Below are 26,552 nucleotides of genomic sequence, written 5' to 3'. Positions count from 1 at the left end.
TAGCCTTTGACCGGGTTGTTCACCCACCAAGAGGACTTCATCAGTCTAGACTGGCTTTCCCTAAGCTGTCACTGATGATTTTGAACAGGGCTGAATCAAAAGCCTGACTGAAGTCCTGCACTGCTTCCCCATCATCTACTAAACAAATTGAGCTTCCAAGGAGGAAAATTAAATTGGTTTGCCATGTTTTATTCTTAAGAAATCTACATTGGCTTTTTCTTATCAGTTTATTATCCTCTAGGTGTTTATAGTTTAATACATTTTTTTAATCAAGTCTTTTAGGTTACTCAGGTCAGCTCAGTTGTGTGTAATTCCCTTGGCTCTCCTATATCTGCTTTTAAAAACCGGTATTACAATTACCCTTCTCTAATCCTTTGAGACATCACCCATCCTCCACACTTCTCAAAGTTGAATTGCTAGTACTTTTGCGATTGCTTTGACTGCCTTCTTAAGTATTCTGTAGGGAATTCCATCAAGTTCTGCCAAAACGAATCTATCTTACCTACTCTTGAACTTGTTCTTTTGCAAGTCTGGCCAATGCTGAAGTTCCTGTGTTAAAATTAACTACATCTAATCTTTTCTGAGGGTGACAGAGGCATAGAAGGCTTCAGTGACTGAAGTACTGGCTACTTTTTTTGAGCAGAGCCTTTTACTTGGAAGAAACTCAAACTGGAAAAAAAGCTGCAACAGTCATCGAGATTACAAACCCCTCCAATGGCACACAAATTACATGCCCTGGCATGACATTCTGTAACATTCAGCCACATTTTTAACAGTTCAGAACAGAGAATGAAGATAAATATTGCACTGTTGGAGGAATTTAGACCAAGAGAACATAATTACTCAGTTTAAGTTAAAAAAAAAAAATCCTGCCTGTTGGAAGAGATGTCAGTGGCGTTTGCGATGATCAGAAGCAGGGGTTAGAATATCAGGGGTTTTTAGTTCCACTTGTAGTTTGGGCTCAAGAGTCTCCAGCTGGGCTTAGAAAAGCCTGAGCTCAGTATTTCTGCTGCAGCATGCTCTGCCTGACCGATGCCTCCTTCAGAGAGCTCTGGATTTAAACCATAAGTGAAGCTGGGGTATCTGGAGTAAAGGTAAGGCTTAACCGGTGGTGCAAGTGTATCAGGCAAGTGTAGCTACTGCAGAAGGAGCTGCCTGATCTGCCAGCCAATGTGAATAATCCCCTGGAAGTGAATTGCCATGTCCATTAATCAGGTGCTGATTTAACACATCTAAACACTGCAGCAGGGCCTGGCAGTGACATTTCTAAGCTAATGCTCCCTGTGTCACCTCCCAGGCCACAAGCCAGGTGATGGCTCAGTATTCCCTCTGGGAGCCAGGGTTTCTGTCTAGGCTGGAGTGGGTGCTGCCAGCTACAATGGCAGCTCCCCTGGCTCCTGCCCGGAGATCCCTGCACCGCGTTCCCATCACATGGGGGAGACACAGCCCTGGCTGCTAGTGATGATACAGTTATGCTGAAAACATCTCACAGATGCAAGAAAGCGGAGCAGGACTTAGGCCTGACCAAACTCAGCAGCTGTATCATATACTTTGGAGACTGCACAAGCACCTTCTGGTACATTAAAAAAAGGTAGCAGGTACTGGCATCTCCTGCTATTTGAGCAACATGTCCAAGATAACCTGGGAAGATTGACAGGGCTTGTTCTGTTTGGTTTGCAAGGCAAGGGTGTGTGGAAGGCTCTGGGACTTGAGGGTGAAGCCGGAAGAAACAGCTGCAAATATAACTAGGAGCAGGAAGAGACACTTCTTGATACAGAGATACCGAGAGTGGCTGTTTTCAGCAATGAAACTACTGAGCTCAGGAAAACTTTACTTAGTCAACAACCAGACTTGGGTAATGAATTTCTCACCCTTGTGGAAACACCATTGCAGAATTCCAAGCTATCTACTTGAGCCAGAAAAAAGGTATTATTTAAACCATTAATACCCAGGCTCATCAAATGTATAGCAGGGGAGAAGCAGCTGCCCATTATTTCCAGAAGTGTCTAACGAGGGTGTAAAAGACTACGGCAGAGACCATGTGTACAGTAAGATGAACAGGTCCTTTAATGACACATGGTGCCATAATACACAAGTGCGCAGGGTGAGTTCAAGTTTCAGCTTGTGGAAAAGTGGGAAACGTTCCTGTGAGGATTTAAGCACTTACCTCCTTAGAGAATCCACTCCATAGGATCTTGTTTTCGTTGATAAAGAGCCTCTCCCCTTTCTTGGCATAAACGTTGTAGTGCCCAACCTCCTCAAAGACGACTGAGCCATCCTCCGGAGAGAGATGCCAATTGATTATTGAGTAATTCCCTACCAGGTCCCCAAACTCATCAAAATCCACTTGCTCCCCCATGTTATTGGTGAAATTTAAGTGGCGCAGATGCTTGAGAACCTGGAGAGAGAGAGAGAGAGACTGTAAATGCCTGTGTGTCAAAACCCTAACAGAGCACACATCTGCTTTTGGGAAACAAATGGAAATAATCACTTTACTGCAGTCCTTAATCTCTTAAAAATCACTTAATCACAGTAGTAGCAGGCTTTCTCTCATAGAATTTGCACACACAAAGCCTGTACAAACCTCGTAGACAGCACAATGGCCCTCAGGGTGGACGGCACCTATCTGTAACACTTTGCTTACCTGCAACTACCCCATCAGCCTTTCAGCATTCCTCTTCAGTCCCTTCCTCTGCAAGCCCACAGCTCTCCTTCAGGGCAGAGAAGTGGCAGCAGCCACTCAAGCGTTTCAGTCACCCACGCATCCCTCTCACCCTGCAACCACTCTGCATAAATGGTCTCAGTTGGCATCACTCATCTCTGAATGATCAATCACTCAGAAAGAGGAATGCTTGAGAAACAATTCAAACTTGACTTTTGATTGAAAAACCCCAAGCCCAATGCAATTCAGTAAAAAACAAGTCAAGCTCGTTTGCCACTTGGCAGGCCCGGAGAATTCATACCACTTTTTTTGGCTCCTGTCTCCTGGTTGCATAGTTTCAAGTAATCACATTCTGCCTGTCCCCACGTGTTGAGTCCTGTAATTTCCACCTCATGCCTTAAACTGTCATATGCTATGGACAAGAGCAGTTAATCCCAGGGACAACTGCAGTTGCAAAATTCACAATCTACCTGTCAGGTAGACCAAAGAAACTGCAGCATGAAAGAAAGACAATACTGGCAACGGTGATATAATTCATACACATTATATTTTTCTTCAAAAGTTAGTTGCTGGTTTATGCACTTATCAGTTTTTTTTCCCCTCCTCGTTTAATGGATGTTCTTAGTTTCTCTGTAGAGCTCATTTATGGAAAGGTGAGGCGACTCTGAGGGCACCTGGCTGTCAGCTGTCCCTAGACAACTTGTAGTGTCATTGCTGCTGTAGTTCTAGGTCCTGTGACAGCTTGTAAGCCCAGTCCTCTCTCTCTCATCTGGAAGTGCCCAAACATACAATCCTGGATGGCAAAATGTAAGAAAAAACAAAATGAAATCAATTTGTCTGGTCAGGCAGAGCCCTCCTCACCCCATAGACACAGAACAGACAATATTGTTTTGATGAAGCCTGTTCACCTGGAAGCACAGGGACAGGGGAACAGAATCACTTCATTAATTCCTGTCAGTTTTGCTAAATTGTCTCATTTTTTCTGCTTCCCTTTGGGATTCTCCTATCTCAAGCTAAAAATCCCCAGAGCTACAGAGGTACCCTCCTCCCACTGCCTATATCAATGCTAGCCTAAGAGAGTCTGGAAAAATCATAGTAGCACTACGCAGGACGTGGCTGGCGATACCTTTTCAGCTTTGTGTGATGTTGATGGAAGTACATAAAAATATTGCTACAGTATTCAGTCTTTGAATAATGGGCATGGCAGAGGCAGGATTTTTTTCTGTCTTTCTCATCTCTGCTGGCCCTCCTCTGTAGACCAGTTCCCCCATAAGGTGTGCAGCTGAAATGATCTCACTGAAGAGCTAGGACCTGCCCCTGGAAGACCTCATGCTCTGATGGACACAGATAAAAGAAGGTGCCCTGCTCTGGCACTCTGCTGTGGAGAGCTGGGGCATTGCCTGCTGTAGGGAAGAGGAGAGAAGACTGCTCCCCTCTCCTCCCCCTCGTCCCTGAGGGGCACCCAGGAAGATGCTATTTGCCCAGCTCCATTAGGGAACAGTGAGAACAGAGCAGAAGCATCTCTGAGGTTCATATGGGTGACACAGGGCCTGCAGATCCACAGTGATGTCTACTGCATCAACTCACTTTGGCCTCTTCTGCAGTGAGGCTGCAATCTTGGACATGTTAGCAGGAACCTTGTCTGTCAGCAGCGCAGGTCTGTTCCTCTGCAGGCTCTAGCACCTACCACAGGGTGACACCTGCAGCTCTGACATCCAGAACACATTTGAGTCATTATGTTGAGCTGAATGCCAGATTTCTCCTCGCTCCACCCCAATATCATGCTGTTGTGCAGCACTGCAGCGCTCTGCTGGATGACACTAGGATATCCTGACTGGATATCACTGCAGGGCTGACTTTTATCTGTATAGGCAGGAGGTGCAGACCTCACGCTTCTTTTGACTACAATTACCGTACACATTAGGAGACAATCTTGCAAGAGCCATATTGAAGATTTTTTCAGCTCAAGTCCTGCCTTTCCTGGCCAGCTTCAGTGGCAGGAGGCTGGCTGGTTTTATGGTCAGTGAGATGAACCGTGGAGAAGCTTCTGGATTCCCTGGATTCACTTCTTTTTGTTTAACTTCACAACTCATTCATCTCAGTCTATTCCTTTACCTTACCTTCTGACATTAGGCTTCTTAGAAAGTAATACATACCCCTGGCTACTGATGGGTTTTTGTAGGGTTAGTTTAGCAGCGTGTTTCCCTTCGTCACACACACACTACACCTGAGGATTGAGGTTATAAACCACTTCATGTATGAGCTGATATCTCCATCTGGCAGGTAAATATTCATATGAAAGCACTGATCTGCACTTAATGTTGTCTTTCCCCAAGCACGGAATAGCAGCTTCAGCTACGCAGCCATAGCTGGGGAACAGGAGAGCCCAGGTGTCTCAGTTCACGCAGGAAAGACAGGAGTAACAAAACCTGTTCTCTCTTTCCAGCAAATACCAAATTTTGCCTTCAAGTCTAAATTTCTGAGGGGCAGCTTGTGAAATGGTAACTGAATGCCTGCTAGGATATGTTCCTGTTTTAGATGGTAAGAAAATCCCAGGATGATATCTGTAAATCACACAAGTTCTGCTCTCTACAGGATGAAAATAGGGTTTAAACAGCCAAGAAATCTGTAAGCACTAAACTTTAAAAGAGGAAGTTGTAGACTCTGAATAACTATAGCACTTTTTATAGGCACCAGTCTATCAATGATTAGCTAAAGGCTTTACAGTTAAAAACGTGTCGCTGTGTTTTGTAACTAAAGATAGAAACATAAATACCCAGGACTCAATCCATAAAGACTTAAAAGACCCTGCTTCATCGAGGGCAAGAGCACATGTCAGGGGTGCGTGTATCATATCCTAGAACCAAGAGTTTATAAAAGAAGTGCTGACCTCGTGGCTTGAATACACTGTCAGCAGCTGGTGGAAGCCTGTGGAGAGAGCATTGTGCAAGCTGCTGTCTGCAGACATTTCTCCCTGTAATTTTTCCTTCTTTTTTTTCCCCTCTCTGTCACAGGCTCCATGTTGAATTGCAATGCCTTTTAATTAAAACACCTGTTATCAGAAATTATGTGCAAGCTGCCCTCTAGTTCACTCTCCCATTAGTCCTGGTAAGGCCATTCCCAGCCACATAGCACCCCATGCTTCATCCAGGCTAAATATTCTGTATCGTGTGGTTTCCAGTTCCAGTTGTATTAGGCCAGGCCAGCAGCCCATCTCCCCAGGACCTGTTTCTGACTGTGGCCAACAGCAAATGCAGACACAAGAGTAGAAGGGGACGTGATGCTTCCCCAGAATACTCTTGCACATTTTGCAGCTTGGTGATTTCCTGGGCCAAAGGTCTTTGTACTTGATAAGCCACAATGGATTTTTCTTCCATGATGTTGCATGTTTGTGTTCTACACCTGTGCAGGCTTTCTACATCCGCAGCTTCCTACAGCAATGAGATCTACATTTTATTAGAAAAGCACCTCTTCTAGCCTGTCAGAACAGAGCAGCTACTAATCTCCTTTATGCCCTTTACACTTATTTTGGAAGAGACAAAGAACTATCATTTGCTAGTCACCTTTTCCATGCCCCTCAGGATTTTACAACCCTTTGCCAGATGTCTCTTCAGCCACCTCTTTCCATAGCTGATGAGCTCTATCCGACTTTGCTGCTTCTTGTACAGAAGCCATTCCATTGACCCTACTCCAAACTTTCTCAGTCTGCTTCATCCATTCTGAGACCAGCACATGATATTGAGCGAGATGGACCAAGGGTTAATAGAGTGGCCCATTTTCCTGCCCAGCCCTTTTCCAGTATGACTATTCCTAACAGTGCATTTTCTTCTTTGGCTGTGGCTCAGAGAGGGCCACCCAAGGACCTGTTCAAGCTTGAAGACCTTGTTTGTGATTTGTCAGAACTGGCCATTTATTTATATTCTTTGCTGACTATCTTTCAACCAACTGCTTATCCATGCAAGAACTGAATTTGGTGACAGACTACCAAAAGCCTTTTAGAAGCCTGAGCATACCCTGTGAAGAGGATCTACATATCTTACCTACATACATACAGATGCCTTCAAAGATCTTCAGGAGGTTTGTGAGGTAGAACGTCTCTTTACAAAAGTCATGGTGACTCCTCCTCAGTATGTACTATTTTTCCTTTTTTTTTTAACTACAGTTTCTAATAATGGGCTCAGTCAGGCTTTGCTAGTTCCTTGGGTCTCCTCCAGAACCCTTTTAAAAAATTGAAGTCACATCTGTCAACTTTCTAGGCCTCAGGACCCAAGACTTTTTTAAGCAAGGGGTTGGTCCCCATAGCCAGCTCTTCAGCTACTTCACCTATGAGCTCTGGCAGAGCTCTTGGGTGAACATCATTCACTCGCATCAAAATATTAAGGTTCATTTTGCTCTTGTGTCCCATAGCTTGTTCTGCAGCCACTTCAATATCAGACAGATCCTCTACAAGTCCCCTGTAAATAAACAAACACAGGAACCTTCTCAAGTTTGTCCATAAAGAGCACACTTTTCTTCTGCCTTGGCCTTACCTTGTCTTTTGCAGTGATAATCTATGGCTCAGCAGACACTCTTACTGCTGAAGTGTTTAAAAAAGGATTTATGAGCTTTTACCCCATTTACAGCCCATTCCTCATTTTGTTTTTTGGCCTGCCTTATTTTATTTTTACATTTAAACTGCCAGAGTTTACGATCCTTTCAATTTTACTTACTGGACATAACTCATCTATTTGAAGGATGCTGTCTCGATTTTAATAAACACCACTTAATACCTTTGTTTTTCCTTGCCAGCTTCCTTAGCCTTTCTTTACCTTTTCTTGATCTGGAGTAGACATTTATTTTGTGTCACTAGTATTAGGGCTGGTGGTAGGCAAAAACCCCACTTACATTATAAAAACTGTCAGGCAGCAGGTAATTGTGTGTGTGTGCATGAATGTCCAAAACTGAACTTTTGTACTTTGGAGTACAAGCCTGCTACTTGGCAGCTGCAAGCAGTATGTCCTGGCTGTACATTTTGACAGCAGCTGGGCTAGACAAAAGTGGGGAAAGTGAGCAAGACACTAATCAGGTTAAAAGCTCTAGTCTTGTTAGTTCTGAAATAAATGTCAGTATCCAGATCTACTAGGTGTTGTTGTTTACTCTGTCTCAACTGTGACAGGTCCTTAACTAGTCTCCATATACCAGCAAGGGTTTAAGATCTTTGGCTTCCTTCTGCAGTGTCTTTCTAACATGTTTCCTCACTAGGTCAAATGGTCCTGCAAGTGAAGTAAACCTGGGCACATTATAGGTGTCTGTCCCCATAAAAGACTTCCCCTCCTAACACACAGTTGCAAGAATCCTGTATTGACAGTTAACATACATTTTCCTGCACTCAGTTTTAATTTCTGTCTACCTAGCTATATCCAGGCCTGTAAAACAGTTCTGGACCGATGAGTACCAAGTGGTTTTCTCTTTACTTTGGTAGGGTACCCATCCTGAGAGCAGCGAACAATTCCACTTCATGGCTCAATGTGAAGATGAAAAGCTGGTGACCGTACTGAAGATGGCAAGTCCTCTCTTTCATTCTGCATTGCTGAGGGCCCATTCTTCCCTCTCGTTTGGGATTCCTAATCAAGCACACGGAGAAGATACTTTCATAATATGCAATAGGTGTAAGGACTCAAGAGCTCAGATATCACAGTAGCCATGGCATAGGTCGGGCATACAGAATTTGGTTTCTGCCAGTGGTCAAGTATCAGGAGGAAATATGCCGATGCCAGTTCTGAAAGAGTCACTTGTCAAATACTTTGCAATAAATACTACCTGAAGCAATAGGGTTTTTTTTCTCTTTCTTCCTTCCTTTTGTTTCCATCTATCTGTGTGTTGATCTTTAGATTTTTACTGTCTATATCAATGTTTGATTCCTCCTGCATTCTCTACTTTGGATTATCTTGTTCTGCCTGTTTTCTATGTAGGGCCAACTCTTGGGTTCTCCCAAAGGCAGTGGTGTCATCACAGTATTGACCTGTTCTGATACAAAGGACCTAGTGGGCAGGAAGGCGCTGGCCCTAGCCCCTTCAGTCAGTAATACCTGTTTCCAGAAGCCTGAGGCAGGTGAAGATGAATTGCACCCAGCTCTTCTGCTCAAAGCATTCTTCTTGTCGTCAGGAGCTGAACTCTTCTTCCCCCGCTATCATCCCTCCTCCTCCCATGCTGCCCAAGGTGCACCGATGGGGACAACATATAGCGCTGACAGTTTTTTTTAAAGCCAAGATGCCAGGATGTGCCAATACTGTTAATCTCGCCTTTTTCCAAAGGCCATTCAGAAGATAACAAATTTCTTCAGCCAGTGGAGGACGCGATTCATTACTGTGCACCACCTGCGACATCAAAGCCACCAAGGTGGAGGGCTGCAGAGCGGAGGATTGCGCTGAGGGACCCTTCCTAAAGTGGCAAAACCGCGGCAAAACCCAAAAAGCGCAGGGAGGGAGAGAGGACCCCAGTTCTCCGCCCGGGGCGGGAAGGAGGGCGCGGCAGTTCGCGCGGGCAGGGCACACCCCCCCCTCCTGGCTCTGGGGGTCACCTGATTAGCGGCCATCAATGTCCCAGGAGAGGGCCCAGCAATGGTCTCCAGCTGCCCAAAAGCCGTTGCCAGAAAGAATGTGGCGACCCAGGCGGAGTCCCCACACAGATGGCAATGTACGTCTGCCCAGGCCTCCGGCTGCAGGGAGTGCCTGAGCCTGCCACCTGTACCGCAGGGCGGCAAGGACAGCGGCTGTCTCCGGTGTGACCAGGTGGGTGATCTGCTCTGCCTGGTGGCAGAGCTGAAGAAGGAAGTGGGAACGTTAAGGAGCATTATGGAATGTGAGAGGGAGATAGACTGGTGGAGCCACACCCTGCCATCCCTGAGGCCAAGGCAGCAGAGGGAGGCTCCACAAGAAGCAGGGGATCTCCTGCCCTCTTGCCATCAAGCAGAAGGAGGGGACCCAAGAGATGGTGGGCAATGGAAACAGGTCCCTGCCCAGGGCGGCCGGTGAATCTCCTCCCAGCCTCCCTCACCTTCCCAGTTGTCCTTACACAACAGATATGGGGCTCTGGAACTTAAGGGCCAGGCAAATGAGGATGTGGATGAAGGTCCATCCAGGGGGTTGGCTAGGGACAGGCGGTCACCCCACGCATTAGGACCACTTCTGTTAAGAAAAAAAGGAGGGTGATTGTTGTAGGCGATTCCCTTCTGAAGGGAACAGAGAGCCCAATATGCTGACCAGACCCATCTCACAGGGAAGTCTGCTGCCTCCCTGGGGCCCCAGTCAGGGACATTACTAAGAAACTCCCTGGTCTGGTACGGCCCTCTGATTATTATCCACTATTGATTGTACAGGCTGGCAGTGACAAGATTCCAGAGGGAAGTTCCAAATTGATCAAAAGGGACTTCAGGGCACTGGGGAAATTGGTCGAAGGATCAGGAGTGCAGGCAGTGTTTTCCTCAATCCCATCAGTGGCAGGGAGGAACACTGAAAGGAGCAGGAAAACTCAGTGGGAGAGGTGGTGGTCAGAGGTTGTCTTGGCCTTAGTGACCATGAAATGATAGAGTTTTCTATTCCTGGTGAGGTAAGGAAGGGGGTCAGCAAAACCACCACCATGGACTTCTGGAGGGCAGACTTTGGCATGTTCAGAACATTGGTTGGGAGAGTCCCTTGGGAGACAGTCCTGAAGGGCAAAGGTGTCCAGGAAGGCTGGGCATTCTTCAAGAAAGAAATCTTAAAGGCACAGGAGCTGACTGTCCCCATGTGCTGTAAGACGAATCAGCGGGGAAGATGACCGGCCTGGCTGAACAAGGATCTTTTACTGGGACTCAGGAAGAAAAGGAGAGTTTACCAGCTTTGGAAGAAGGGGCAGGCAACTCAAGAAAAGTACAGGGATCTCGTCAGGTCATGTAGAGAGGAAATTAGAAAGGCAAAAGACCAACTAGAACTCAACCTGGCCACTGTACATTAACAGAAAAAAAAGAGCCAGGGAGAACCTCCATCCTCTATTGGATGCGAGGGGGAACATTGCCACCAAGGATGAGGAAAAGGCCGAGATACTAAATACCTTCTTTGCCTCAGTCTTTAATAGCCCGATGAGTTATCCCCAGGGTACTCAGCCCCCCGAGCTGGAACACAGGGATGGAGAGTGGAATAACCTCCACATAATCCAGGAGGAAGCATTTTATGACCTACTATGCCACCTAGACATCCACAAGTCTATGGGGCCAGATGGGATCCACCAAGAGTGCTGAAGGAGCTGGCAGAGGAGCTCCAAGCTCCATCATTGCTCCATCATTTGTCAGCAGTCCTGCTTAACAGGGACGCTCACGTATTGGTCTTATTCTCAGATGCGAGCGAAGGGGGTTTATCTGTGTTGAAAAATATGTACATTTGGCTTGCCGCAACTAAGAGTTCCTGTAAAGAAAATGTTGAAATTGGAGCCTCTGAGCTGGCAAGAAATGTAAAGGTTTGGAGAAGCGGGATCCAGCAGAGCTGCTGAAATAAAGCACCGAGTTCAGAAGAAACGGGCAGCCTTGTGATCCTGCTCTGTGATTTCCTTTCTCTTAGCTGACTCTCACCTGGGGCTGACAGCTTCAGCTGAAGCCGACAAACATTAGCAAGTGATGGAGGAAGGAAATATTTATTTTAAATAACTGTTTGACGAAAGGCTGTGAGAGGAGATGAGGAGAACATAGGAGCCCAATTTAATTTATATATATCTGACTTGGGCAAGAGGAAGGAGCTTGGGCCAAGCACTGCGGGTGTTGCTTTCTTGCTAACCTTGTGCTCAAGACTCTGCTCTATCAGAGGATCCTTTACAGTTCTTTCTGGACAGGACAGCTTTGAAGGTCACCCCGTGGCATCGCTGTAAAATTTTACTCTGTCCAAGGGACAGACCCTTACGTCAAGGGACCATTACCTGTTGGAAAAAGACCTGGGGGTACTGGTTGACAGCCGGCTGAATATGAGCCGGCAGTGTGCCCAGGGGGCCAAGAAGGCCAATGGCATCCTGGCCTGTGTCAAAAATAGTGTGGCCAGCAGGGTAGGGAAGTAATTGTGCCCCCTGTACTCGGTGCTGGTGAGGCCGCACCTTGAATACTGTGTTCAGTTTTGGGCCCCTCACTACAAGAAAGACATTGTGTTGCTGGAACATGTCCAGAGGAGAGCAACCAAGCTGGTGAGGGGTCTGGAGCACAAGTCTTACAAGGAGTGGCTGAGGGGGCTGGGGGTGTTTAGTCTGGAGAAAAGGAGGCTGAGGGAGACCTTATCTCCCTCTACAACTGCCTGACAGGAGGCTGTAGTGAGGTGGGTGTTGGTTTCTTCTCCCTGGTAACGGGTGATAGGATGAGGGGAAATGGCCTCAGGTTGTGCCAGGGCAGGTTTTGGACATTAGGAAAAATTTTTTCACTGAAAGGGTTGTTAAGCACTGGAACAGGCTGCCCAGGGAAGTGGTCGAGGCCCTACCCCTAGAGGTATTTGAAAGACAGGTAGACGAGGGACATGCTTAGGGACATGGTTTAGTGGTGGGATGGCAGGGTTAGGTTAAAGGTTGGACTCGATGATCTTAAGGGTCTTTTCCAACCTGAGTGATTCTATGATTCCACCTAAGGTGCCTGGTTTCTATTGGTTTTCTGCTCTGAAGAAGTGACGGTTAATACTGTTTATCACTATAAGGGTAATCCAGGTGGAGAAATTGAAAGGGACCCAGGAACCCTGGGATTCTCACTGTAAACACTTCACACAAAAATGGGATGCCTTTCTGTTATATGTGTCCAGCCCCATGAACAAGGAGTGCCAGGTCCATAGCTGGGATACTGGGCACTTCATGCTAAAATAATGAAGACCAGTCATCATCTACTGTAACAAGGACTGGGCTGTACTCCAGGATTGAAATTGTCAGGTTGGTAATAGTGTGCAGATGAACAAAGGGAGATAAACTCTGGAAGAAGGGCTGGTCTTGAAGAGTTGAAGAGAGAGAACATTGATAGTCAGCCAGAGAGTCATTGACAATACTGCAAAGGAATTCTGGCAAGGTGGGGTAGGCATCCCAGCTCTAGGGAAACGCTAGATCTGCCAGTGACTTGAAAAACAGGGTGAAAGAAAGAGTTCAGTTCGAGACTGAAGAACAGCTGCCCAAAGGCTGAGAATAACTCAAGAACATTCAAAGTTGTTATGCTTTGATAAGAACTGAATGATATCCTCGTAAAGCTACATAGGTCAATGGACAGCATGACTGAAGGCTAAATGTGCATGACAAATACAATGTGCCATATGTTAGCAGTAATAATTTAAGCTATTCATAACCTTTATTGGAAACTAAATTAACTAACCGCTCAAGACAAAGAGCCATTCCTTATTGTAGGCAGCTCAGTCAAAACACTCTGCGCATTATGCAGTTGAAAGAGCAAACAAAATATTAGGATATGAAGTAAGAAAGAAAATGACACTGAAAATATGGTGCCAATATGTACATTGATGGTACAGCTCAAGGAGGGGCACCGGTGGTGCTGACGTGGGCACCCATGCATACATTTTGTTTTTTCTTTGTGAGAGAGAAGCAGGCCCTCCAATAACAACCTGCAGAAATTGGGAGAGGGAGGAACTCAGTTGGACTGTTTTAGAAATACCTCACTTGCTGCTCAGTGCTGCTTGGTGCTTCCTTTGTTTCATGCTGTGCTGTAAGCGCTCGGTCTGCTTAGAGACCAATGAAGCCTGGAGTTTCCTAAGACAAGGACCAGTTGGACTGCCTGCAACTGGTCTTGATGGGTTACCTTATGTGGTTTTTGTAGCAAGCAACCAAGGGACACTGCTTTGGTGATTGAAAACTGCAGCAGCTTTGATGCTTTCTTGACAGTGAAAGGTGACAGGAGTAACAAATTAATAGCTGCTACAATGGTAGGAGCAAGTCACTGAAACCACAAATGTCAAAGGCACACATTTCAAAATGGGACTTGATATATGATATAAGACGGGACTAATCTGATTTAGGGTCAGATTTATTACAAAGAGGTCCAGAAAGAACTCAAAACCACAAGCCTAGTGGATTTCACAACAGAGGCTGCACAAGTCAGGTCTAACAGATACTTTATAAAATCCGATTAGGTATTTACTAGTGTTTGCAGATGTCTGAATGCCATTACAAAACTGGGTCTAAAATGCTTCAGGAAAATCTGTCTGCTGAGTCACAGAGGCTCCCAAATGAATCAAGAAATGATCTTACAGTATTTTGGCATCTCATGGCTGGTTTTCTACACTGATTTAACTATCAGTTAGGAGGTCACAGGACACAGTAAGGATGGGACCAGGATATTTTGTTTCCTGAAGGTCCTCCAAAACTCATGCTGGCCACGTGCACACCTGCTGTTCTAAGTGCACTCCTCTATAGAATGCAAGTCCTGAGCTTGTACTGCTTAATGCAAAGCTGGTAGCTAACAGCACATCGCTTAAGCATGCTATAATAAAGGATAATGATTTTGCTAAGTGTGACGTAACTGGAAAATATAGCAAGAAAGTTTTCATGTGCTTGGCCTTGACTGGATCCACATGATACATGAGGAAATAAACAGAGTGGGAACATCCTCTGCATACATCTCAACTATAGGATTTTCTGAAACCAGAGATTTACATAGGAAAACAGCATGTGAAATCCAGTCAACTGAAATTCAGTGCAAATATGTTTTTTAAAGTCAAACTTCAAAATGTGACCTTCAAGTGACAGTTCCATTTTTAACTGTAATTACTTTTAAAATTTAGTTTTTAATGGGAAAAAGGGGAAACACTTAATTTTGAGTCTGTCAAAATGCTCGTTTGAATAGTGTTTTTTCCTCTAATATTAACTCCTTTTTCAATTTTAAATTAAGATCCATCTGGATGATGGTACATCAATATATTTGTGTGGCCCAAAGTGTGATGTTATATTATTAGTTCCCTACAGCCCAAAAGAATCCTTCCTACAAGAAACTTAACAAGTTAAGGCATCTGGAGTGGCCTTGGTCCCAGTTCAGTGCCATCCCCAGCAGACTTAATCTGACCTACTGACTGCAATAGATTTCTTCTGGAGAAAAATGGCTGAAGTGACAACATCTCTCCACTCCTTACAAATACTGTGAGCATTAACGCAGTTCCTAGTAATCAGGACAAAAATCATGGCAGCGAAATGAAAAATAATGTTTGTGAAGAATCCCTAGATATGGAATATAATGTTGTACAAAATCAAGCAGGCTTCTGCCTAGTCTGCGCCCCAGTGATGTGCAAGCGTAGGCCAGTGATGTCGGAGGTCTTTGTACCCAACAGAATGGAGAAAATCCACAATAAACTAGAGGAGGAAAGGACTGAATGACAGTACCTGATGCACATGCAGATAAACACATTATCACTTCAGGATTTTTGTCTGTGTTCATTAAAATAAAAGCTCATTAATTAAGGGATAATGATATGTTGCTATCCTCATCATACAAATAAAGCTCAAGCAGCAGTATTTATTATGGTGTGCTCTAAAAGCACTAATCCAACACAGACCGCTCAAACAAGGCTGTGAAACACAAGTATTATATTAACGGCAAGCAGAACATAAAAAAACCTGGAGAATAAAGAGGAAAAAATCACCGGGTGACATATTAAGAAATTTCCTGAATGTATTAAAATTGAAAGGTGTCACGTATACTAGACCCTCATGATATAAGGCTGTAAGAGACAGCTAAAGAGGTTGGAAAACTAAAGCGACAGCCACGGAGGAGCAGGAAAGCTAAATCAATGATATGTTATTGCCCTGGCTATTGGAAAGAAACCCCCAACCCTGGACATACTTATCCCAAGGGCACTTGTTTTGGAGCCATAATGTGACAGTAACGGAGGTAGAAGGTCCTTAAAAAGAGATTAGAGAACAGCCTGAGCAATTTAAATTGGATCTAAAAGGCTGACAGGACCAGACAGTTCATCACAGCACTCCACAAGCAATAAAAAGAGCGCTAATACAGTTGGTTTATGATGTACATATAAAAATGCCACTGGCTTCAAATGACAAAGTCAATATGCTCTCTAATATTATTCCACAGCAATCCCAATCCACCATTTTTTGGTACACAGCTACCCCCTCCTGCAGAGGCTTGTATTTCTGCTCAGTGGGCTGCTCCAGAGTCAGCCTCTGATGGGCTGCAACAGCCGCCAAGCAAAGAAAATATTGTAAAAGGCAGAGGGATGCCCTCTGTAACGAAAGGCTGGTTAGCCTGACATCAATCCCAGGAAAAAAAATATGTGAAAACAAGAGTTTTGGGTCAAGGATACAAAATCATAGGACAGAAACATAATTGCTGCCAGCTAATAAGGTTTTGAGGAATACAAGTCTTGTTAAATCCAAGTTTGGTTGACAAACATACCCTTTAAGAAGTGAAATATCTGAGCTTTACATTTAATGTAAAGCATCCATTCATGGGTCAAGAATTGCCCAACAGGTTTGCAAAAACAGGTATCAACAGAGACAGATCATTATTAGTTCATGGGGAATTCATCAGTAAACAACTCACTGTTACCCAATATGTAATCTATACTCTGGCAGCAAGAACAACAGCACTGCTGGGAAAATTTGCAGAAAATGCATGGATTAACGTAAAAGTAAATAATAATCAAGACAAAGCAATCCCCCAGATAGTGCTCTTACATCTGTGTTTAATACAGTGAAATTCAGGCTTGTGCATCAAGGCATAATAAATTCCAGCCACCAGCACAGAAAGGGTACCGCATCCTGCAAAGTAACTGGCAACTTAATGCGACCTTTCCATTGCATGCTGGGGCAAGGGCAGCTAATGTAACTTGTGCACAAATAAATGGGGAGGTAATAGGAGTATGTAAATGTTGGATTTTTTTTCACTGTCTGGCTGTGCTGAGGCTGTTAGAGCAATACCGAATATATACCCAAAAAAAAGGATGAGTAAATGGACAAGATACAGAAATAAAGCAGAAAAAAAATCTTATGGCTAAAACCCGCTCTGTTTAAATTATCAAGATAAGACTGAGGAATAATTTGATCAATGTGCATAAATACCATATTGAGAAAAATGATGAGTACTTCATCTGTACTTCTAAATCTAATAGAGCAAGACCAAGTAAGGACCAATGAAACTAAAGGTCAGTTAAATCCCAACTAGAAATAAGACACAATCTGTGACAAGAGATGTGACCTGCTGTGGATCATACTAATGAAAAAGAGGTCTGGTAGTCAGCATGTCTTTGGGGAAAATAAATCTTTCCTAATACAAATTTCACTGGCAAACACAGCCCTTCAGAAGTGAAATACCTAGGCTTTACATCCAATGGGTTTTGTGGAAAGAGGTGGTCTCTGGACAGACAGAGGCAACAGTACAGGTACAGTGAGAGCTGATTGTCAGTGCTGTTAGATGGTATTTTGTACTATACTCTTTACGCTGCTGTCCACCTAGAGCCATGATATGAAAGGATCATCATGGCCACCTAGTCTAGACTTGATGCCATAGTTGCTTTGTTTTTCACTTGTAACAAATATAGTATGAAAAAAAAAAATCCATTAGATACAATGGCCCAGGGTGCCGTGTGTACTAATGGTGAAGAATCTATTGGCAGAAGTCCTGACTGAATAAACAATGTTTTAATGCTCTTGGGATGTCATCATACTGCACAATAACTGCTATGGTGAAGTATCTAAAAGCCTAAGATAGGATTCTCTTTATTAATTTAAGTTTAAATTTAATACTAAATAATATATAATGAATTGTCCAATTATTAAAGTGAATAATAGAGCCAGTGGTTATCCTGTAAGCTCCATGTTTTCAAGTAGCATAATTCACATATAATGTCTAGCATAATCAAAATCTGATTAAAATGCCTTTTCTGGGAGGCATTTAATGCTGTCTCTACCCAGCTGTGTAGAGAATGAGTCTGTATATGTGTCTCTTTGCACCCATTTGCTGTCACTTTCTCCTAACAGCCCTTTATGGATCAGTCTCTTTGAAGTCCCAACAAGGTCTGAGACTGCATCCTGCAACAGAACACTGCTGATGTTGATTTGAAGACCCGTGTCTGTCTCTAGACCAGGAGGAAGTCATGGCTTTCCACTGTAAATTCTTCCTTGTTTGGAACTATAGGATTAATTACTTCAATGCTCGAGTATGTCACGTCTCTGTTAGAATGACAGCCAAGTGATAGTGTATATTTGGCGTCATTCTTTTAACAAAACAATGGTCATTCATAAAACCTGAGTTCTATGGTTATTTATAATCTATTCAAGAACTACTATCCATTTAAAAAAAGGAAATAATCCTAAAGTTTCCAGTATTCACCCTGAGTTGACTGAAGTCACACAACCATTTTGGGCATTTAGAATGGGTATCTGTTGCAAGCACAGCCACAGGTCCCACCAATGGTCAAATAAAATCCCAGTGGATTCACCGTAACTGTGTTTGGGCACATGTTCCACTTGCCTACTAGCTTAAAACTGTTTTTTCCATTTCCTTTATCATTATGAGTCTCAGCCAACAAAGAAGTCTCTTGTCAAGGCTTTGATTTCTACAGTTCCTAAATAACTTTCATGTAATTCCTCCAAGAGACATAGGTAAAAGTCCTTTCTGAGCAAAGTATTACTTGTGCTCCAGTGGGGAGACTACTCTCTTAAATCTACAATGCAGAAGGGTCCTTTATATGCCATAAAAGTAATTTGTTCTCCTTCCTCCAAACTTCACCCAATATGTGGAGCAACACCAGTCCTTCATAGTGCATGAAAGTTCACTTTGGGGGATAAAACTATGTGGCTGGTTAGTAAAGCATCTGTGAAGATGGCTGACCACCCAGAAAGAAGAGAAATAACAAACTATGCTATGATTATCATGCCTTTGAAGTTAACTTCAACCCTACCTTGGGATAAATGGAAATCAGCCAAGTCGGAGGAATGATTATAACATGAAACTGAATTTTTGATAAATCCACTGTTTCCTCACCTTGCTTTCTGAGTGCCCTTAGGGGGCTCTGAAGATGCCCTTTGTCACCAGCTCCATTTGTGCATAGGGTCAAGAAAGGTCAGTCCTAGAAGAAACTTTACATCCTTTTGTGTAACAAAGACATGCTGTGTCTTAGCAGAAGATACTGATGTCTCGGTAATTCAAGGGATAATTATTATCTGAAGTCGCTACAGACAGAGACATTATATGAGCATCTCATGGAGCCCCCCCTAAAATTCCCAGGTCTGATAGAGGCTGAAAAACTGACTTCTTTTCCCCAAATGACAAAGGTATGAATGAATACATAAATATTAGAAAAAGCTTCTTTTCAAATACAGCTTTTGTTGTAATGCAGCATATAAGAGACTATATTAAAAATTATTTTTATGAAAAATTCAACACATTTGGGGGTGGGAGGAATACTGCATTTTTTGTCATCAGGCAGTGTGTACTACCCTAATTCAGAAGAATCTCAGCCACTCTCTACCAAGTAATTAATAACCGCAACTCCTTACTTCACAACATAGAGGTTGTGTATTTGCTGCATGCAGTTCTTTCACCCTTCTTCTAGCAATCCTGTTGGGGTGATGGTTTCCCTGTGCATTTTCTATTGGTGACACTACAGCCCTTACCCCCCTCCACCGCCCCGCTCCTCCCCCTTAGTAAGGTCCGGTTAAGTCTTTCTCCTTTTAGTTGCAGAGATATCTAAATAATACTCCATTTATTGTCTGCTTAGCTGAAGAGCTCACAAGTGATGTTCTCAGATGATGGCAAGTCGTTATTTGCGAACTGATGAATAAGCAACCATCTGTTATTGCCCTTGTGGGGAAATAGCTGTGTTTGCTCTATTGATCCACACATTTCTGGGTGTGGGTCAAACTGTCTGCCTCTCAATTCCATCTCCCACAACAAAGGTACGCTGATGAAATGCTTGCTTTCTGTTCATAACAAATATGTCTCCAGTGCACTTGTAATGCAGACTAGATGAGGTTTTGCAGTTGCCTGGCGTTCAGCACCTTCCTCTGTCTTCATTGCTTCCTGAATGGCTAATTTTCACATCAGCCTCAGTTAATACCTGTTCTGATACTGTTTCCTTCACTACACCACAAAGCAGCTGATTTCCATCTACCATTTTAATTGTTCAGACAGGCCTATATAGTTCAACAGACACAAAATTGATTAGATAAACCTTTAGGCTCAAAGGTCTGGAGAGACATTTGTCATCTAAGGCATCATTTGCTTCTTTAAAGCCTTGCAGAATCAATTTCCAGCCAGCCAGACATACCTAAATGTAAAGTTAGAGAAGGCACCAATCCATTTTTACCTCTTCATAATGTGTATCACCTGCATAGAGGAAGGAACTGTTGGCTGGGAGGTGCACAATGTAATAAAAGACTTGAGGTGTTGCTAGGTGAAGCCAATTTGTATTTGCTTTTATTTTGTGGAACAGCATATGGCAGCTTTTCACCAAGTCTGAGGTCAATCAGATTTCTAGGCACAGAATAATTTACATGAGCCTGTCTTTAGCCTGGTAATCTTTAGGACAGCTAATTTTTCAGTCTGTGCAGCATGCTTCGCCCTGATGCCTAGAAGAGCTGTCTCATTTTTCACTCATGAACCTGCCAAAGTTCAGAGCCTCCAGTGTAACCACAGCTTGAAAACTGTCTGGGAGTCCACCGAAGGTTGGTCTGCTCCATGACCCTGTGACTGCACACCTTTGCCTTCTCAAATCCACGGGACCCCATCTTCCCCATTTAACTGCAATGCTTTCACTGAAAGAGAGGTGCATCAGCTGCCAAAGGAATGGGCAGAAACACAGAGTGAACTATGTCTGAGGAAAAGACAGGGTTTTCCTCTTCTCACACAGAAAGAATATGAAGTGATAAATATTTGCTCCGAAGGACAGATTAGGATTCCTTACTGGTTTTCCTCTTATGTTTTGCAGGACCACCCACTGTTTGAAATGAGAAAGACACCAGAGAGTCTCCTGTAAATGCCCCAAAGGGTTCTAAATCTTTGCTCAGAGGGGAATTGAAAAAAGAACAGATAGACTTGCTGTTAGCAGTGACCATGGGGATAGCCATGTGAGCAGAGACCAAGAAAATGAAGGAACCTGAGGGACCTGGGAGATCTTACCAAGGAAGATACTAAGAAAAAAGAGCTTCAGAAGCTGACTGTTCGAGCTGTTGTGGAGGAACAGGCCAAAGATGCAAGGAATTTTGACAAAGAGGCAGCATCAGTACAAGAGTCCTGAGCCCATGTCCCACCTCTTGCCATACCTTCCCACTGCTATTGCATAGCTTATAGGAGAGCCTGTATTTGGGGGAGGCTAGTCCATGAACCAGAGCAACACACAGAATAAGCCCTATTCAGTACAGTCTCCTAAAAAAATCACAGCCCACCAGCAAAAGAGAATGGGCATCTGATCATCGGGGTGAAGGAGTCCTTTAAAAGGATTCTTTCTATTGTACTATTTGCAGTCATACACTTTAACCCTTAGTGCTTTGTGTAAAATTTTGCCTTTTCCAAATGTGATGCATATTGTTTATACATTTTGTTCTGGATTGTCCTGCACCTTTTTGTTACCTGAACAAAACACTGCAAAAGGAAGTAATTAATCTGATCTTGATCCATATTGTGCAGGACGCCACAATGGCATGTGCAGAGAATACTATCTGCTCTTTGCAGGCATCTTCCAAAGGTGTGCACCTGGATTATCTTCTGCCCTGCAGCAGGGTAGGTTCTTGAAATATGACAGCTGCAGGCATATACATTGCTCAGAATAAGCGCAGCGCAGACATCCTATTCAAGTCTGTAATTTTCTGCAGAGTGCAGAAGCACAAGTTTTCCCATTTTCAGAGGGAGGACTCTAAATCTCACGGGCAGCTCCATGTGTGGAGTGAGTGGCACAGCCCCTGCCTGGACGCTGCCCTGCCTGCTCACCTGCTCTGCCTGCGCCTGCACCTCCGCATGAGCTGCGGCAGCCTGCGAGCTCGGGCTGGCCAGTCCCATCTCTAGTGGAGGAGCCCACTGCCAGCTTCAGAGGCGTTGGTAAAACAAGGAAGCATGACTGGGTTTATGGACAGCATCTGTCACAGACCACCGACACAGGTGAAGAAAATGAGCAAGCAGCTTCTTAAACAAGTAACTATAAGTAAGTAGAGAAGCAAGTTGTCAGTATTTGATATTTCAGCTTGTGAGACACAGAAAAATCCCGTGCTCCCCATGATGAAACGTACTTAGAGCTTTCTTAAACAGTAGATAGTAAATTCTTAATAGGAGAATTGCACCAAATTTAACCAACTCAACAGTAATTCTGTGCTAGGCTTCCTGCTGTCCAGTTCAACTGAACTAATTGCTGAGGTAAAAATGTTATTTTTATATACAGACCCCCAAAAGCACCCTCCACAAATTATGTAAACCAGTTCCTCCAAAAAGGTTTACATTCTGAGTACATAAAATTAACAATTAGCAGGCAACGGATAAATAATATCTGTTAATGGGATAATGCCACTGAAAGGCAACAAAACTAAATGGTCCATAATTAAATTGTGGAACACACCATTTATCCTCCCCAGACACCAACCCCACTACTCTGGACAGGAGCTCAGGCTAATGGAGCTACAAGTTCACTGCGTTTGCCTTATCTGTCCCACACACCACCTGGTCAGCGCTGGCGGACACTCTCAGCGGCTGCTGCCTCCAATCTCATGTGTGGAGGCTTTCTAACACCGTCCTTGCTCTCTCAGGTCACTTCCCATCAAGAAACCCTCGAGCGGATTGCAAGAAGAGGGAGCAGGCACTGACCACCAGCAGAAGGACTACTACAAATGAGAGTTATTTCAGTAGAAAGGATTTCTTCCATCTGGTTGTCAGAAAACCACTCTCTGGAGATGCTGGAGGATGCACGTTTGTGAGGTGAACTCATTACCCCTGGGGCTGAGGAAAGATTCCCAAGGGTAATGAGCCGCAATGCCTGATATGAAGTAGGTATGCACACACATTTGGCATTTACCTGCTATTCATGTGTTTGATTTTGAAATAAAGTGAAAAAATGCACAAATATCAAATATGCTTCACAGCCTGCACCACATAATGGTGGTCATTTCAAATATAGCCTGTTCCTTTGTAGCATCTGATATTCCTACCCAGTCCTGTTATCCCCCACATACTCCTTCTTGACGCTGATTCCCTCCTTTAAGGCAAGCAGGCATACCCAACAGCCTAGCTCAGCAGGATGCTTTACCTTTTGATACAGCCATCCTTCAGCACCAGACAGGCAACAAAAGAAATGAGAGGACACATTAGTTTACTTAGCTGTGGTATGAATATCCTGCTTTACTTTCCAATATGAAAAGGCATAAGGGAAAAAATTTGAAATATATTTATTCTGGATCATTTTTACTGACACGGTGAAAGCTAAATCTGTCTGTGACTTGCCCACTTCTGCCACTATGCTCCTGAAAAGCAGAATAGCTTTGAAAGACAGAAACCTCAGAGAGAGCGAGCAATCGCAGGATTCCCTTAAACCAGGGTCAAACCCTGCGCTCATCAACTCCGAGTAAAGTGGTTTTGGTAAACCCAAATCAGGTACCTAGAGCAATGCAGGTTTCCCATGAATGCCAAGACAAAGCCTTTTACTTTGATCTGAGTGATGTTTTTGAGTTGACTGAGACTGGGCAGGAACCAAAGTGCAGTTCCCACATGTGGATGCTGACCCAACATCTGCAAAGATTGTGGTGCAAGTAGCCTTTATTTTGGTTAGACTATCCCAAACAGAGGAAATTACACATGCAAATGGGGATGTGATCCTCCTTATATTCATCCATGTTGTTCTGATTTCAGGCATGTTTGAGCCCAAGTTTTCTGTGATGACCAGTACAGGACAAACAGAATTTGCTACGTATTTGGCATATCTTCATTTGATAGTCTTACAAGATAATTTTGTTATTTAAAAACGCAATAGATATTAAAAACACATGCTGAATATCACATTGGATAGCACAATCAAACATATGGTAAGGTACAGAGTATTCATAAAAGATCAGAAGAGAAAATGCCAGAATACCATCCATATGCCGATGGGCAGAACACATTGAATGAATGGGTAAATGTGACTAAGTCATTAGTATCATTTTATCAGTTCACAAATATCACTGCCAAATCAAAGCAGCTATCTATTATTTGCCCAACATCCACATTTTATTTTCCTTCATTTCTCAACCTGCTTTAGTTTGATCCTATATAAGGTTAAAACTGTGGAAAAAAAATACGGCCTGTATGGAAAATTGCTGTGGGATTGCAAAAGACGTAGAGCTTGCCAAAGAAAATGAACTCTAAAAACTGTTTTCCTTGTTCATGTGCTCTCTCCAGGCCCTCTTGTTTATGTAAGGGCTCAATATATGATCAAGTTACCTTGCGTCAGCCAGGCTGTGGTAATTGTCTGTGTGTGCACTTTTGGCCCATAGCAAACGCAAGAAATTTTAACTTAGTTTAAGCCCCTCTCACTGCAGGCAAACCTAACACAACTTACCTTACGTTCCCTGTGGGGTGGGGACATGCAATTAACTTGCACACAGGGATATGCTATGTCCTAGGAGCCTTATGCTGTCTGTGAGACGAGGATTATGAAAGGCACCCTAAAAGCTCTGGGACAGCCTGTCTTTTTTTTCTGCAAGTATATCGCACAGGCACACAAATAAAGGACTTACCTGCCATGCCTCAACCTTCTTAATGTCCGCACAGGATCCATTTGTGAAGAGTCCTTTTCCAGGGGTACAGGTATATATATCCTGCAAGGCATGGGCAATAGAATATACTGCCAAATACACATTATAGGATATCCGCAAGTGCGTGTAGTCCATGTATGGTGTCTCTACACTGGTGATGTTCTCATCCCCTGTGCACGGAGGTCGGAAGGCAGCCGTTCCATTTCCAGCTCCCAGTCCCTCTTCATGGCCCTTGTGGAAGGAAGTTGAAGCTGGAGAACTTTTGGACCCATCGGGGAGATAGCAGTTAAACGTCTCCTCCCAAAACTCCTTGGCAAAGCCATTGTTGGTGGACTTCTTGGGATGCACCTTCTGCAGGAACTCACGAAAGCCTGGGATCTGTCCTGCCTTCAGTGCAAACCCAATGGTGCTGCCGATGACGCGGAAGAACTCTGGCATGGCTATGAGGGAAGAGCTGGCCCATGCCTCGCTCGCCAGCCAGATCTTGCCGGTGATGTTTCGCCTGACGATCTCTTTGATGAGGGGCTCCAGGTCCGGGCCACTGGAGAAAACAACGATCACCCTTGCTGTGGAGTTCTGGATAACCTCCACCACCTGCTGGATCTCCTCTTCGTCCGAGTACTGGGAAATGAGCTCGCTAAAATCAATGCAGATGTCTCTCTCCTCTGCCTCCTCCCGAAACTTTTCAATCCCTGGCCGGCCATAGTCATCGTCAGCTGCAATTGTTCCCACCCAGTTCCAGCGAAAGTACTCGATGATGTCTGCCATTGCCGTGGCCTGATGCTCATCATTGGGGATTGTGCGGAGGAAGGACTTGAACTGGTTCTTATTGCTCAAGAGACGACTGGATGAGGCATAGCTGACCTGTGGGAGCACAGTGAAAAAGCAAAACACACCATGAAGTGAACTGCCTGGGAATAAATTGCCTACCTTTATCTAGCATCATTGTCAACCTGTGTAACCTCGGATGGGATGAAGAGAGAGCTGACCACCACACTGGCAGCCACGTACCCTTAGCCTGTGGTTGCATATGAGCCACTCTGAGAGTCTGTATGTTCTTGTAGCTGTGACTGTCTTACAGAGGCACACATAAAGGAGCAGCTGCTTGGACCCAAGAGACTGGAGCAAGCTCGTGTCCACCTGTAAGGTCAAGGATCTGAGGGAGAAAGACACTGACACTAGTTTGGAGGAATGGCAAAGAGGTGAGCCACGGGTGGCCTACATGCACTTGCTGCTCTTTCTGCCAAATCCAGAAACAAGAAGAATGTATATTTTAGATTAATGAGGGCAATGCACATAATTCAGACAAAATGCAGGCTTCCTCTGTCCTGAACCAGACATGAGACAGGAGGCTGATATTGCCATCCCAGACCTTCTCTGAAGAGCACTGTCTCTCTCTCCTCGCCTTTTATTTCTGTCCCCATCTTTAAACAGGCTCCATCATATGTGTGTTATATACAATCCCTGCCAGCTGAAATAAGAAGAATGTGATGTATATCAGTCGCCTTAACCATGTGGAGTGTTAAGGTAATGCTGGTCAATATTTCCTTATTCTGGCCAGCATTTCCTGATTGCTGGCCAGCATCAGCAAAGAAGCCAGTAGGCATTCCACGCTCCATGAGCCACTGTGTTTTACATTTAGAATGGGATTTTATTTCCCTTGCTAAAGCTATCAAGAAATGTTTTTTTTTTTATCAGAACAAGTGCCATATGCTCTTAAGATATAATTTGGATTTTCTACAAGTAGGAAGAAAACCATAAAACACAGAAGAGAATAGTTTAATGATCTGGAGAACTTTTAAAACTCACTTATCTTTGCATTTTGAGATTGGTATCTGAACTCTTTAGGACTGACTCTCATTTTGAAAAAGCCTTCTACAAACAGCTCATTTTGTACAAAGTGGAAATTTACAGAAAACTTTAACTCCTCCTTAAACTCCAGCATTTAATGTTTCTGCAAGAAGAAAGAAAAAAAGGTCTCCTAGTGCAGTTTCAAGGGCCACAGGAGCAAATCCTCCTTTCACAGAGCTATATTCTCCCCTTGACAGGCTCCTGCCCAGTATTACTTCTGTTTCCTAAAACCTAGTGCCAGGGGGTACAGGCAAGGTACCCCACTCCCACATGTGCTGTAAAGGTACACTGAGGTGAGATACTGAGAAGAAGAATTGGAGTCATAACATTTTTAGTTTCT

At 44.0% G+C, this 26,552-nt stretch overlaps 1 protein-coding gene across 1 annotated transcript in view; it reads right to left on the bottom strand.

Moving 5' to 3' along the window:
• The window catches only part of CASR (calcium sensing receptor), a 43,771-nt gene that overhangs the window by 6,077 nt on the left and 11,142 nt on the right, over positions 1–26,552 (bottom strand). Inside the window, exons 3-4 of the mRNA XM_009639108.2 lie at positions 24,344–25,225; positions 2,168–2,398 (exon numbers count right to left, since the gene is read on the bottom strand). Coding sequence (XP_009637403.1) covers positions 2,168–2,398; positions 24,344–25,225 — 1,113 coding nt within the window. The remainder of the gene's footprint in view (positions 1–2,167; positions 2,399–24,343; positions 25,226–26,552) is intronic.

This window comes from Egretta garzetta, unplaced genomic scaffold (assembly GCF_000687185.1).
Source record: "Egretta garzetta isolate BGI_Z169 unplaced genomic scaffold, ASM68718v1 scaffold85, whole genome shotgun sequence".
Lineage (NCBI taxonomy): Eukaryota > Metazoa > Chordata > Aves > Pelecaniformes > Ardeidae > Egretta > Egretta garzetta.
Note: the sequence above shows the minus strand (reverse complement) of the source record. Positions and strands in the feature narration are given on the sequence as shown.